The sequence below is a fragment of the Phyllostomus discolor genome, chromosome 11, assembly GCF_004126475.2.
Source record: "Phyllostomus discolor isolate MPI-MPIP mPhyDis1 chromosome 11, mPhyDis1.pri.v3, whole genome shotgun sequence".
In the NCBI taxonomy this organism is placed as follows: Eukaryota; Metazoa; Chordata; class Mammalia; order Chiroptera; family Phyllostomidae; genus Phyllostomus; species Phyllostomus discolor.
Window position 1 is genome coordinate 41858339 of NC_040913.2, and position 16649 is coordinate 41874987.

A 16649-nucleotide genomic window follows, 5' to 3' on the forward strand; every position below is an offset into this window, starting at 1 on the left:
TATGTTCTGCCACCATTAACATTTCTGATTCTTTTTAAGGTGCTGCTGAAGATACTTTTAAGCTCTACTTAAGCAAATAAAAATAACTACTCATTGAAATTTAAAACTTTTCTAGGACCTCTTACGCTCTCAAAGTATAAATTTTTAAAACTATACTAACAATTTTTAACTAGCTAATACACTTTCCTCAGACAGAATTCTGAATCTTTAAGGACTCAATTTATATATATATATTATATATATATAACATATATATAATATATATATATATTTGTGTGTGTATGTATTTACATTTTTATTTATTTTTTAGAGAGAGGGAAAGGGAGGGAGAGAAAATTGATGTATAAGAGAAACATCCATCGGTTGCCTCTCATATGCATTCTACCCAGGAAATGAACCCACACCTCAGTCATGTGCCCTGACCAGGCATCGAACTAACAAAAAGGCTTTCAATAGGATTTAAACCTCTCAGTCTAAAAGCATATACAATAAGCTGATGCTATCTATAACATTAAGCACTGGTCTTCGCACTTTACATAGACAGGTACATAATTATTTCAAAACCCTAGGAGCCAGATTTGTTTCTAAATCCAGAATTTTAGATTTCAGAATACCACAATATAGATATACCATCTATTCTGTCACGACCTCAGCAGGATCTATGCTAACATTCTGTAATTAAACATATTGTTTCTGTAGCAAAGTATGACTATTCGTATTGTTCACAGCAGGTTTTGTACTACTGAATGATATGTGCAAACAAATTTGGTTTTTAGAACCTCTGGATTGGGAGAAATAATTGTGGAATTATATGAATTCATTCAACTCAAAATAGCCCCATTTTAATAGACAAAAACACTAAGGCACGGACATCAAGGACCAGTTTACTGTGTCACTCCACTAGTAAGCAATGTAGTAAGGATTTGATCCCAAGCAACCACTACACATACTGCCTTTTCATGTACTTGACAGAGCATTAAACATACTATATGCAATAGTTTATTATTATTTAGTTGCACTATATATTAGAATTTCTTAAAGCTCACATATAGGCATTGAAGATGGTTTTGTTAAACTACAAATTGTCTTTTGAGTAAACAGTATTGTTCTTAAAACATCTTTGTGTATAACAAAATCCCACAATCGAAGGGAAAAATAAAGTCAATGTGATTGTTATGAAAAGTCCCACTGCAAAGTAAGAATTAAAAATTCTAATTTGAAGGCACAGCAAAGGTAACATTTAGAAGATTCTGGACAAGCTAAATTTCAGAATATATATACAATGCTAACACAAATGGAACAAAGGGACTAAACCTGAATTATTCCACATTTATTGAAGTCAGTGATACACTGACCCTACTACACGTATCTAGAACAAAAACTTGAAACAATCTTAATATTTATTTGTATAATGAAAACTAGTGTGAGAGCTCCCACATTTAAAGAATCTGATAAGCATACTGTGCCAATCTTATACCTACAGCAGTTGTAACGACATTTTGTTTCTCTGTAATTATCTGGATTTGAGAAAAAACAGCACCTTCAACACCAATCAGGACAACTGGAGGCAGAGATTTGTATTTCTAATAAGCTTTCCTGCTTAAGAAACTGATAACATTCTGATCTTTAGGAGTATCGTTCCACCCCATGTACAAGAATTATTAAATAATTTGACTTGCCCTGGCCACATGGCTCAGCTGACTGGAGCATTATCCCATGCACCAAAGGGTTGTAGGTTCAATCCCCAGTCAGGGCATATACCTAGGTTGCGAGTTCAATGCCCGGTCAGGGTGCATACAGGAGGCATTACGGGGTGCATAAATACTGATTGATATTCCTCTCTCTCTAAAATCCACAAATATGTCCTCAGGTCAGGATTTTTAAAAACTGTAATTCAACTTGCACATTACCTGTTTTACTGCCAAAAAGTAGATTAATAAAAATCACTGTACACCCAACATGTGCCTGAAGCAGTAGTCACAGTTGTTAAATGCACGGGCACTGGAGTCTGACAAGTCCAGATTCAAATGTCAGCTTCCTCACTTATCAGTGGAATGAATTTGGGCTAAGAACTTAACATTAGCCTCATTTAAAAAAAAAATCTGCAGTAGCAGCACGCAATCACTACTTGGCAATGCTTTCATAAATGAGGTAGTATATATAAAGCACTTAGTGACACCTGGCCCATAAAAAATACTAGTACAGAACAGCTACCACTGCTATTGCCCTAATGGGTTAGCAATATATATGATTTTAGTTGATTTGGGGGGCAACTTCACTGAGGTAGGAAGAGAGGCTAAGAGTTAAATTAATTTCAGAAGCAAATCACAAGGATGACTCCAAATAATAACATCTGTGAGCAATTCAGTATCTCCAATTTATCTTCATGCTCCTAAACATTTCCAAAATAAAATCTCCTGGTGTTTATAAAATGATCTTTCAACAGAATATGCATAGTTGGAGACAAAGGAAACCAGATGAATATTGATGGCTCCTCTTAATAAAAAGAGGAAGGGATTAAGATGTGCAAACTGCCAGTTATAAAAACAGTCATGGGGATATAAGGTACAGCACAGGGAATATAGTAAATAATATTGTAATAACTATGTACAATATCAGATGGGTAACTAAGCTTATCAGGGTGATCACTTTATAAGTTATATAAATGTCTCATGTCTATGATGTACACCTGAAACTAATGTGATACTGTATGTTAACTGTAATTGAACAAAAAAAATTAAAAATAACAAAAAATAAAACTACACATGACTTCCTGGCAGAGAAACCATTATTTTGCCCTTTTAGTTTTTATTATTCGTTTTTTCCTTGGTGCCTCCCTCCAAGGCAGATATAACTGGAATCTGTATTCTTATGGGACTTTAATAGCAAGTATGAGTGTTGAAGATACACTTCCCTAACACTGTGGAGGAAAAATAGCTGTCATAGCAAACAAAAACACATACACACCACCCAGAAATTTTCTACCTATTTTTGGAAATGTCAATAATAGCTACAAGTCAGAAAGATGTACACTAATCTGAACAAGGAAGATCCCAATAGAAGTAAAGTGCACTAGGCAGATCAGATGGTAAATTAATAGGCAATACTGCTTTGGGTCAGTAATGTATCTCAGAGGTCAATGACAAAGTGATAATGTAGATAACTGGGGAAGGAGAAAAGAAAAATGGGAAAGGATACCAAATATGTAAGCATTGAACTAAATTAAAATTAAACTATTCATAACAATAGTAACATACCTCCATTTAAAATGTTTACTGAATTTATCTAAAAATTTATCTAGGACAATTCAATTCTTTTCTTCCTTGTCCCATATAGTAGTAGCTTGCTAAGAAATTCTTCTCTCTCAGAGTCAGGAAGTCAATAACAATAATGATTCAATGTTCTGCAGTTAGTATCACAAATCTAAGGAGTGAAAATAATTTTAAAATTGTAATTATCAATGCAAACTATCCTTTCCCTCCATTCCATATAGATGGGAAAAGCAGACTTTTTTAAAAGTGGCCAGGAATTGCCAATATTAAAGATTGAACTTATTAGTTAGTAGCCAACTCCAACTGAATTAGGATACAAAACAAATTTAGCAAAATTGACCCGATGTATCAAACCTATGTTGTATCCACCAAGGTTACTTGATAGAAGATTTCAAAGAAGCAGATCATCCCATCAAGATTCTTTGAAGAGAGTGTGAAAATTCTGTGAAGTCATCAAGGTGCAAGTGATTACAGAAACCAGGAAAACAGATGAAGAATTTAAGAGTAAGAAAACAAAAATGGATTCCAGGATTGAAATTTAAAAAGAAATACTAAGTGAAAAACATGTACATATTGAGAAACAAAAGGTTAAGCAGGAATATTAAGAGACTCAAAATTTGAGATCTGAAAATGGGAGTCTAGAAAAAAAATGAGATGAATTAACAACTAAGATAACAGTCAAGTTACGGGGTTCTAATCAAAATGAAGCTTTTAACTTTCTGGAGGCTTACAAATTTTCATTATAATGCTGAAAGAAAAGCAGTACTTTAGGACAACAATCTAACCTATTTCTTCAAATTCCCTTCTTTACCAATAAATGTACTATATTTAGATCAGGTACATTTTATAATTTCATAATGTAAATCATGTATATTAGAAACTCCATTTGTCTCAGCAAAATTCTCAATCCCACAACAACACTAAATAAACCTCACCAATAGGTAAGAACTCTAGACATAATGTATTCTTTAAAATACAAGAAAACTAGTACTAATTTTTTTAAAAAAGCAAACTTCTATTATAGTATCCTTCTTAACAAAGAAAAGTTACTCTAAGTGGCAAAAATGTTTCTGTATTAGAATCATAGGCTTTTCTTCTATTTTTGTTTTTGAAAGAGAGAGCGAGAACAAAACATCGATTTTTTTTGTTGTTCCAAATTGTATGCATTCATTGGTTGCTTCTCGTTGTGCCCTTACTAGGAACTGAACCCACAATCTTGGTGTATTGGGGACGATGCTCTAACCAACTGAACTACCCAGCTAGGGCTCTTGGACTTTTAATTATAATTCCAAGACCCTATAGATTATTTACAGATGCAGCAACTACCAGTAAGACAGAAAGCCTAAACCTGATTAATAAAGCTAGTTAGTGGCAGAGACTTGCTAGAGCTGGGATTATTGTTTCTGATGTAGTGCTGTATTCTTCCCTGAAACCTCCTGTGTAGCAACAGCCTACCTACCTCTTAGGATTAATGGTACTGAGAAAATTTAACATAGAGAACACAAAATTCACTATTTTTCTCCTTGAGAAAATTCTAGAAATTCATAAAATCAAGAACTTAATTTTGCCTTTTCCTTCAGTGTTCAAAAAAAATGTAGTCTGCAGCTCTAATGGGCAGAAGGACAAGTGAACAACTCCCTCCAGCCCATACTTATTATACAAGCTATAACAGGTTTGGGCATGGTCAGGTGTCATCCCACAATTCTCCTTATGAACAACCCTACATTTCATGTCCAATGACCAGAAGAAGCTAATTCCTACTCTTTCAGAGGCTGAAATGATGGCTGATTTGCCTCCCACTCATTCTCTCCTCAGCTATCATGGCAGAGTAATGCCTTACCACAAAATGTTACTAAATAGATACTAAACATATACGTATTAATTTACCTTCTCAGCAGCTACCCTAAACCAATGAAACCAAAGTAATCATGGGGATGTGAGATCTCCTAATAAACAGAAAAAAAATACAAAAAAGAAATAAACAACCCTGAAAAAAACAAACCAAACCAAACCGTCAGTGCTGTAATTTCAGGAATTCTACAGCAAAAAAGGAGCACGAAGTGAAGATCGGCTTTCCTAAATCACTCTTTGCTTTCCTCTTCACAGGTCAGCCTTCAGTACAGTTAAATTTGCAGCATATTAAACTCAGGTGTCTGTGTTTTATAAAGGAATTTGGAAGGTAGGAATCCAAATATCAGTGCACTTATAAATACTTCCTATAAAAAGAACCAAATGGGAATTCCCTGTGATAAATAATTGTTCAAAGTTTTCATTAAAAACTTAAGAAAAAGGTAAATAAACCAAACTTCTTCATAGAAAAAAATTGTATTTACAACTTATTTCAAAAGCAGTTTTCAAAAGCAAACATGGTAACACTGAAGTTGAAAAATCTATGCTCATCCAAAGTTGTCAAGTGTGATAATTATTAACAGAATACTGCATCAAAAATAATGGCAATAAACCGAGATACCCCATTAACTATTCCTCCACTGACACAACTGTGTAGAACTAATCTTTCTAGTAGCAAATGACACTTCACTCCATTTCAGCGTATCTGAATCCTTAAAGAGAGTGACAAAATATGATCTTCATTCTTCATTAGAATCTTAGAACACTTGAAGGAAAATAATTTCTAAAGCACAAGGAGGTAAAGAGGTATAATCTTTAAAAAAGATACTCAGTGTTTCAAAATTCAAGAATGCAATAGTAATACACAATGGGCATTAGGTGATATATGCAATACAGTGATAGTAAATTAATTTATTTAGTACTTTTCCATTCCATATCATCAGGAGGATTGATTTCAACTTTCCTTTTACCTACATCAGACCAGTTAGTACTCAGAACTGTACCACCAGACTCCATCTGCAATAAGAAATAAAAATAGATTAATTCTTGGACCACATAATCAAAATAACATTTTTTATAAAACTCTTCTAAACAGATTCACAAATATAAGCAATGTTTGGCTCAATAAAAACACAAGACAATATTCTGATTTAACCTTAAGCTTCCCAGAGAAGTTATCATGTTCTGTAAAATCTGAAAAGGGAACTCTAGAGCAGGCAGGCAGGAGCTGCATGTTCACATATGCAGCACCACACCTCCCTCTGATCAGCACAGAGGTTCATGTGGAAAAACCACCTTTAGATGAGAATAAAATTGGCTTCCCAAAGAAAATAATGATGTAATCTTTTTATCAAGGACAATAAAAACCAGGCAAAGTTAACTCTTTCTACATTGGTTGGACATAACTTCAAATATATGCAAATTTATGCTAAAAACTTTTTTAAATCAAGGTGCACACACACGGGTATACAAAGTGTTTCAGTAAAAAACTGGTTATCTATGCAGTATTTACTAAATATCCACCCACCAATGCTTGTGTATTCATAAATACCAAAAATCTTTCTGGACATTTGTTATCCTAAGTATAAAATTCATTACTTGGATCACAGCAAAAAACAGTGTGAATCTAAACATTTTTAAATAATCAGCTGTGTTATTGGCAAATGTATAAAGTTACATATCCTACCATTACACTGAAACCTCACTATAACCCATGCCCCACTCTCCCCTGCCAAGCTCCCTTACATGGGGTCCTTTGAATGGGATGCTCTTTTCCACCCCTAGTTATCTTTATGTCTTTAGTTTACGCCAAACACAAGATGTCCCCAACCTCTCTTGCCTTCTTTGACTGTTATCAGGATTCTACTCTGACAGAAATTTGTCTTCTGTATGAGCATACTCACCATAAATATAACACGTATTACACTGCACTGTTGCAACTTTAAGGGTCAGCCTTCTTTGCCTGATTTATACATCTGCTTCCCACCATTGGCTCCAACTAAAGCTCTTAAAAACCAGGAGCATATTTTACTAATACTTATATCCTAGACCTAAACACAATGGCCCAGCACCTGTTATGCCACAGGTAAAATACTGAATAAAATCAGGTAAGTCTATATAATAAACTACCCTTAAGAGGCCTGCAGGAAGTATACTTAGTTTATAATCTGAATCATGATTCACTAGTGAAATTTTTTCCCTTCTCTACCGATTGTTTGCAATTTAGCGTTTCCTGGATTATTTTGTACATGATGATCTTTTTGTCCCAATTAGGCTAGAAGATCCTACATGACAGAGCCTATTTTGTTTCTTTTGGATTGTCCACCAGGAGAGCAAAGCCCACTTTAAGTATGTTTCAGGTTCAATGTTGCCAAACAGACTGGCTTACTTTTATGGGTGTATAACACGGTTCAATGTACAATTAGCAAGTTTCTATATGAAAATGGGTATAGATCCTACAATCTATCTTTGAGATTCCACACACTGCTACTTTCTCTGCACACTCTTGAAAGTCAATACTGAGATTGGTTGACTTCTTCTGGAGACATGGAGTGAATAATCTTTTTATTATTCTTCCCATTAAGTACAACTAAAAACCTTGGAATATTGTGTGTGTGGTAATGAACATAAGAATCTAAAAGGTGAAAAGAAGATGATGGACCAAGAAACAACAAATGGTGAGTTCCCTGGGTTTTCTTTCTGTCTTATATATCCTAGAGTTGGAGCTAAAGAGGCTGGAAAGCCAAAGGGATGAGGCAGAAAAAAGAAAGAAAGAAGAAAAAGCTCTCCAAAGTAAGTCTGACCTCTGTAGCCAAAGGATGTAGAAAAACATAAAGACAGTCTAAGTAGTCAGAAAACTTCTACACAACAATTGTTCTACTCCAGCTAAACACCAAAGAAAAACTACACAGCCCCACCTAAATCAGCAAAAGCCGAGTGGGAGCCTAGACTTCCACCCGTGCTAGACTGTAATGCAGCCACCTCCCTGCTGCCACAGTCAATGGAAACACGTGGGGAGCCAGAACTCCTATTCTCAGCAGTGACAAGGAGGTACCAAATGTTTAAGGAGTTTGAGGAGGCCAAACAGCAGTAATAAGGCAGTGCCTTCACTTCCTCTGCCAGACTAGTTGTGACAGAAATCTAACTAAGACAGAGGTTTTAAATAAGATCGAGTCCCACTGCTTAACGTGCAAATGTCGAGGTTTCAACTGAAAACCACTAGACACTGGTGAGAAATACTAGGCAAAGTACAGATGAAAGAAAAGAAAGAAAAGAAAGGAAAGAAAGGAAAGAAAGAAGGAAAGAAAGAGGAAAGAAAGGAAAGAAAGGAAAGAAAGGAAGAAGGAAGAAAGTGATAAAGAAAGAAAGAAAGAAAGAAAGAAAGAAAGAAAAGAAAGAAAAGAAAGAAAAGAAAGAAAAGAAAGAAAAGAAAGAAAGAAAAGAAAGAAAAGAAAGAAAAAAAAGGAAAGCCCTGGCTGGTGTAGCTCAGTGGATTCAGCACGGGCTGCAAACCAAAGCATCACAGATTTGATTCCCAGTCAGGGCACATGTCTGGGTTGCAGGCCACGACCCCCAGTACCGCACATTGATGTTTCTGTTTCTCTCTTTCTCTCTTTCTCTCTCTCTCTCTCTCTCTCTCTCTCTCTCTCCCCCACCTTCCCTAAAATAAATAAATAACATCTAAAAAAAAAAAGAAAAACAATAGATGCTGTTAAAATTATCTGGAAAAGATTTTAAAATAGTCATGGCAAAAATGATTTAACAAGAAGTTATACACTTGTTTGAAATAAATGAAAAAGTAAAAAGCCTCAACAAAGAAACAGAAGACATAAAGAACTAAATGCAAAGTTTTGGAATTAAAAAATTCAACTGAAATAAAAAGGTTAGAGGATGGGCTCAAGAGCAGAATAAGGAGACAGAAAAACAATCAGTGAACTGAAAAAACAGAACAATATAAATCACCAAATCTCAAAGACAGAAAATAGAGATAAAAAGAAGAGAGTCCTAGGGATGTGTGGGATCTAACAAAATATCTAACATTTGTGTCATCAAGTTCCAGGAAGGAGAGAACAAAGGCGGCAGGTCTGAAAAAGTACTCAATGAAATAATGGCTGAAATTTTCCCAAATTTGAGAAGTGACATTAACCTAGAGATTCAAGAAACTCAGCAATCCCCAAACAATATAAACTCAAAGAAATCCTTGCCAAGACATGGAACTTGTCACGAGCAGATCTACCCTAAAAGAATACCTAAAGCACGGTTATCCAATCTTTTGGCATCTCTGGGCCACATTGGAAGAAGAAGAGTTGTCTTGGACTACACATTAAATATACAAACACTCCTGGCTGGTGTAGCTCAGTGGATTGAGCCTTGGCCTGGGAACCAAAGTGTTCACGATTCAATTTCCAGTGAGGGCACATGCCTGGGTTGTGGGCCAGGTTCCCAGTAGGGGCACATGAGAGGCTACCACACATTGATGTTCCTCCCCCCATTTCTCCTTCCCTTCTCTCTAAAATAAAGAAAATCCTTAAAAAAAATAAATACACAAACACTAACAAAAACTTCTGAACGAAAAAAAGGTCCATGCATAATTTTCGTGATATGTCATCACAGATAAGCAAAAAAGTCCTCACATAATAACCCGAATTATGCAAGTGGTCTTTTCAATAACCTTTTAAAATTGTCGAACAGGCCCCAAGTTTGTGATCACTAATAGAGAAAATGTACATATCTAAGTAATAAAATGTCACTTTTTTCTTCTTAATATTTTTTATCATAAAAGTAAAAGAGGGCAACATAAAACTAGTGTGGGACATTTGACAATGTCTTTGAGACATTAGTGCATCAATATCTGGCTTGACAAAAGTAGTTTCAATTCTCAGTGAGTTCTCAAGGTGCTCATCACATATTTTGGTTCCAATTTTACCCTTAATGTGTTTCATTCTTGAAAACAGTTGCTCACAAATGTAGGTGCTGCTAATAGTGATGATGTGAATGAGGTATGATTGTGAAGTAAGGGATATTTGTCTCTGGGAAGACAGGACCTGTAATATACAAATCCAGTAAAGAGGCATGACCAAATTTGTCTTTAATCTGAATCTCAGATTGTGGGTCTATGCATTCCATTTGAAAGCTGGCAGGTAACATATTTATGTCCACTGAAAATGGAGTTGCGAATAAAGCAAAATGTTATTTTCCTGGAAATCTTGAAATCTGTTTTCAAATTTTTGTATCAAATGGAAAGCAAGGCTACATATTTTTTGCTGTTCACAGGACTGTGTTTAGCCCATGTGTTGAAATGCATAAAATTGTTTGCTTTGATTTGAGCTTGCCATAATTTCAGTTTCATTTTGAACACAGTTATGGTTTGAAACATGGTATTGGGTTAAGTTGGTTTTAACTTTGAAGATGCATGTTTAACTCATTTACATGAGCAGTGAAATCCACTAAAAATGCTAAATCTGTGACCTAGTTTCCATTGTCAAGTTCCGGAACAAATCTGTTTTTTGATATCATAAACAACTTGATAATCATAAAACCTTTGCAACATCTGGCCTCAACATAACCACCTTCCTTCTGAAAAGTAAATGATGTTACCATAGTCAACATCCATACTTTTAAGGAATTTCTGGAATAGGCAATGATTCAATCCCTTAGCTCTTTGAAATTCACAGTCTTGATGATGATTTGCATGACGTTATCCATTCTGAATGCTTTTATGCTTAAATTTTCTTGATGTACTATGCAATGATACTTCATTAAACATGATTTTGGGGCTACAATTGCATTGTCTCCTATTAATTTTACAAGTCCCTCTCTTTTACCTACCATCACTGGGGCACCATCAGTAACTATACCAGGTATGTGGACAAGAGACAAAGAAAATCTCTTTAACATTTCTTTTGCTGCTTCATATAAATCTCTTGATCTAGTTGTGTCTTTTAATGGCACTAAAGAAGACATTTCTTCAGTGACATTATATTTGACATCAGTACCTCCAATAAAAACAAGCTGAAGACCTCCAGCCAAGATGGAGACATATATAGATACACTTTCTCTTCTCATACAATCGAAAAGACAACAAATTTAAAAACTAAAAAATAGCCAGAACCGCCAGAAAATTCAGCTGTATAGTCCGACAACCAAGGAGTTCGTTAAAGAAGAAACATTCATCCAGACCTATAGGAGGGGCTGAGAGGACTCACGGCAAGGTGGTGGCTGGCAGACTGCGTGGTCCCACATTTGTGCACACAAACTGGAAACAACTGGGGAATGAGACAGACCATGGAACCCAGGGTTCCAGTGCAGGAGAGTAAAGCCTCAAAACTTCTGACTGAAAAAATCTGTGGGGGTTACCGTGACAGGAGAAACTCCCAGCCTCGTAAGACAGTTCATTTGAGGACACATGGGGTCCTAGAATGTATGCAAAACTGCCCACCTGGGAATGAACACCAGAAGGGTCCATTTGCTTGTGGGCAGCAGCGGAAGTGACAGAAAGCTGACAGAGAACTGGGCAAGCAGCATTTCTCCCTCTCAGACCCCTCAGGTGTGAGTTGCCCCACCTTGGGGAATACCTAAGGCTCCTCCTCCCCATACTACGTGCACCAAAACAAAACTATATATATATATATATATATATATATATATATATCCCAAATGAAGAACAGATCAAAGCTCCAGAAAAATATAGAACTAAGAGATGAAGAGATAGCCACCCTATCAGATGCAGAGTTCAAACACTGGTAAGCAGGATGTTCACAGAAATGGTGGACTATGGTCCCAAAATAGAGGAAAATGAGAAAGCTATGAAAGTGAAATAAAGGGAACCAACAGTGAAGGAAACCAGGACTCAAATCAACAATTTGGAGAAGGAAGAAAGAAACATTTAACCAGAACAAAATGAAGAAACAAGAATTCAAAAAAATGAGGAGAGGCTTAGGAACCTCTGGGACACCCTTAAACGTTCCAACATCCAAATCATGGGTGTGAGAAGGGGAAGAGGAAGAGCAAGAAATGGAAAACATATCTGAAAACATGAGGGAGAAACTTCCCCAATCTGGCAAAGGAAAGAAACTTCCAGGAAGCTCAGAGAGTCCCAAGAAGTTGGACCCAAGAAAATGCACATCATAATTAAAGATACCCAAGATGAAAGATAGGAAAGAATCTTAAAAGCAGCAAGAGAAAAGGAGATAGTTACCTACAGAGGAGCTCCCATAAGACTGTCAGCCGATTTCTCAAAAGGAACCTTGCAGGTAAGAAGGAGCTGGAAAGAAGTATTTGAAGTCATGAAAGGCAAGGACCTACATCCAAGATTACTTTATCCACCAAAGCTTTCATTTAGAATAGAAGGGCAGGTAAAGTGCTTCCCAGATAAGGTCAAGATAAAGGAGTTCATCATTACCAAGCCCTTATTATATGAAATGTTCAAGGGACTTATCTAAGAAGATCAAAATTATGAACAGTAAAATTACAACAAACTCACAACTATCAACAACTGATCCTAAAAAGCAAAAAGAAAACTAAGAAAACAACTAGAACAGGAATAGAATCACAGAAATGCAGATCATGTGGAGGGTTATCAGTGGGGAAGGAGATGAGGAGAATGGGGGGAAAAGGTAGACAGAACAAGAAGCATGAATGGTAGGTACAAAATAGACATGATGGGGTTAAGGATAGCATGGGCAATGGAGAAGCCAAGAACCTATATGTACGGCCCATGGACATGACATAAACTAAAGTGGGGGAATGATGGTGGGGATGGTACAGGGCCCGGGGGGAATAAAAGGGAGGAAAAAAATGGGACAACTGTAACAGAATAATCAATAAAATATATTTTTTCAAAAAGACAAGTTGAGCCATATCTGTAGCATCAGTGCTATCATCCATCGCCAAAGAATAAAATTTAAAATTAGCAGCTTTACTCTACAAACTTCTTTCAATTGAGTTTCCAATTTCTTCGACTCACCTGGCCATAGTCTGGTGAGACAAATTGATCTGAGAATTATCCCCCTTTATTCAGGGCAAATTATATCTGCCACACTTTCTAGATACTGCTTAATAAACTCAACATCAGTAAATGGTTTTGATTTTTTTTTAAAAAATCAAGCTATTAAATATGCTGCCACACAAGTAGCTTTAACAATGGAATGTACCTGAGTTGTAACTTTTGAAAAAATTTTTGTTGAGAAGACAGACTTTTTTTCCAGTTCTGCTTTTTGTCCTTATGACACGATCCTTCATACATACTGAATTGGCAGTATGTTTTTACATATAATGCATTATAAGTCATGGTCTTTGAAAACTTGCAAAAATTCCCTACAAATTAAGCACAGTGCCTTACTTTCTGCCTCAACAAAAAACTAGTCATCTGTCTACTTTTCATTAAACAATCTTCCTTCATCCATAATTTTTCTTTTTGAGGGCTGTTTTTTTCTTTTGTGACACTGTAATGGGCAATGTGTGAGGTGATGCCAAGGTGTGGAAGTACCTTTAATAATCAAGTAAGAATGCTCTACCTGACTTCTAAATAACATTAAATGCCTAATGTTGCAATGGTAGGTTGAAATATTGATAATCGCTGCCCCAACTATATGCTATCTAACGGAACTCACATAAGTATGACATAAGCTGGTTGAAAGTAAAAGGAGGAAACAAGATATACTATGCAAAAACTAATCAAAACAGAAGAAATAAGCTATCATTAATATCAAAGAAAATGAGAGAAAATTACCAGAGAATGACATTATGGTAATTATGTAAAAGGCTAACCCACTGTGAAGACAAAAGTAATCCTAAATGCTATCAAACATAGCTAGAAAAACATAAAGCAAAAATTGACAGAACTTAAAGGGACAAACTGACAAACCCACAATCATAGTTGGGACCCTCTTCAATAACTGATAGAAGACAGAAAATCAGCAATGATATAGAGGAATTCAATAAGTATCAACCAAAAGGATCTCACTGGTATTTGCAGAACACTCCACTGAACAACAGCAGAATACATTCTTCTCAGGTAAAAGTTTAATTAAGACAGATCAAATCCTAGGCAATAAAACAAAGTGTCAACCAAATTTAAAAGAAAGTAAATCATATGGTACATATTCTCAAGTGAAAATGGAATATAATTAGAAATTGGTAATAGAAAGACAGCAGGAATATTTCCACTTAGAAAATACACAACATATCAGCAGTCTCCAACCTTTTTGACACCAGGGACCAATTTCATGAAGACAATTTTTCCATGACCAGAAGATGGTGGGGGGGGGGGGGTTCAGGATGATTCAAGTATATTACATTCAAGCTCACCACCTGATGTGCAGCCCGATTCCTACCAAACCTGGACTAGTACCTGTCCAGGTACTAAACAATCCCTGAGCTAAACAACTGATGAGACAACAAAGTCTCAAATGAAATAAAAATATATACTGAACTGAATAAAAATTAAAATATAACATCAAAACTTGTGAGGAACAGTTAAAACCCTCAGAGAGGGAAATTTATAGCATAAACCTACACAAAAGAGAAAAAGGGTCAAATCAACAATCTAAGCTCACATCTGCAAAATCCAAGAAAAAAACTGCAAAATAAACCCAAATCAAGCAGAAGAAAATAAAAACAAAAATGAATAAATTTAAAAATATATAGGGGAAAACAAGTGTCTAAGCATAAACAAAAGAGTTGATTCTTTGACAAAAAATCAATAAAGTTGGCAAGCCTCTAGCAAGACTGACAAAGGAAATAAAGAGAGAAAAATACACAAATCACCATATAGGAATTAAAAGGGGTATCATCAGAGACCCTGCAGACATCGAAATGATAACAAGGGAATACTCCCAACACTAACAACTTGCAACAACATAGACCAAGTCCTCAAAACACAAACTACCACTAGTTACTCAATATGAAACAAATGGTCCAATATGCTCTTAGGAGAATTAAAATCATAACTTAAAACTCCCCCCCAAAGAAATGAACAAGTCCAGATGGTTTCACCGATTTTAAAGAATGTTTAAAGGAAAAATACCTCCAATTCTACACAAGTCTTCCAAAAACAGAATATGAAGCACTTCTCAATTTCTTTTATAAACTTAGTATTACCCTGACACAAAAAACCAGACAGAGTACAAAAAAAAAAAAATACTATTGACAAATATGCCTCATGAATATAGGCAACTTTTACCTATATAAAAGTGGGTTATTCCAGGGATGCAAGGTTGGTTCAACAGTAGAAATCAATCATATTTATTATAAGTCACCACTGTAAAACAGGCTAATGAAGAAAAATCACATAATTATATTGATCAATGCAGACAAAGCATTCCATTAAGTCAACAGACACTCATGATAAAAATCTCAGTAAAAAAATATGAAGAGAGCAAGAACTTTAACTTGACTGAGCATCTACAAAATACCTATAACTAACATACTTAATGGTGAAAGACTGATTTTCCCTTAAGATGGGGATGTCCACTCTCACCCTCTCTTATTCAATACAGTGCTAGAAGTTCCAGCCAGTTCAATACAGCAATAAAATAAGATAAAAGGCACACATATCAGAAAGAAAAAAAAGAAGGACTGTCCATATTTGAACATATGATGTAGAAAATAGAAGGAATTTATTTTGAATCACAAGGAATCTACCAGAAAATCTCCTAACACCAGTTAGTTCAAAAACTCACAGAATATAAGATAAACATTTAAAAACACCAACTGTATTTCTAGGTATTAACAGCAAACCAATATTAAACATATAAATCATTCATAATCACTCAGAAAAAGAATTAAATACTTAGGTATATCTAGCAAAACATGCACAGAATTTACATGCTAAAAATTGCACAATGCTGATCTAAGGATTCAAAGACCTAAACAAACAGGTTAGAAAAATCAATACAGTAAAGATGTCAATCTCTCCAAATTTATATAGCTCAATGCAATTCCCAACATGATTTTGTTATATATAGACAAAATACTCTAAAATGTATATGCAAAGGCAAAGGAACTAGGATAAAAAATTTTGAAAATAAATAGGAGGAATGAATCTGCCCAATTTCAACATTTATATAACTTCAGTAATCAAGACTGTGGTGTCCCCTTGTTAGGGGATAGAACTGTAGACCAATGAAACAGGGTACCAGAAAACAGACTCACACAAAAGTGCTCAACTGACTTTTGAGAAAGGTAAAAAGTTATTCAATGAAAAGAAAGACAATGAAAAAACAAGTCAAGACATGGAAGCTAAAAAACATGTATTAAATAATAAATGGGTCAACAATGAGATCAAAGAAGAAATCAAAAGATACTCTGAAACAAATGAAAATAAGAACACATAATCCAAAACTTGTGGGAAACTGGGAAAGCAATCCTAAGAGGAAAATTCATAGCATCTCAGTCAGGGCTATCTCAAAAAAAAACAAGAAAAAGCTCAAATAAATTATCTAACTTTATACTTAAAAGAACCTGAAAAACAAATAAAGCCCAAAGTGAGTAGAAGGAAGGAAATAATAAAGATCAGAGTGGAAATAA

The 16649-nt window shown here is 35.2% G+C and overlaps 1 protein-coding gene and 1 long non-coding RNA gene across 2 annotated transcripts in view; both read right to left on the reverse strand.

Annotated features, from left to right (window-relative positions):
- Positions 1-4812: 4812 nt before the first annotated feature.
- Positions 4813-16649, reverse strand: part of SUGT1 (SGT1 homolog, MIS12 kinetochore complex assembly cochaperone) — a 49418-nt gene continuing 37581 nt past the window's right edge. The window contains exon 13 of the mRNA XM_028526513.2: positions 4813-6137. Coding sequence (XP_028382314.1) covers positions 6033-6137 — 105 coding nt within the window. The 3' untranslated portion in view covers positions 4813-6032. The remainder of the gene's footprint in view (positions 6138-16649) is intronic.
- On the reverse strand, positions 9782-14791 carry LOC118497343. The gene is made up of 3 exons (XR_004899871.1): positions 14305-14791; positions 11083-11086; positions 9782-9792 (listed from the first exon to the last, which is right to left on the reverse strand). It is a non-coding gene; the product is annotated as an uncharacterized LOC118497343 (long non-coding RNA).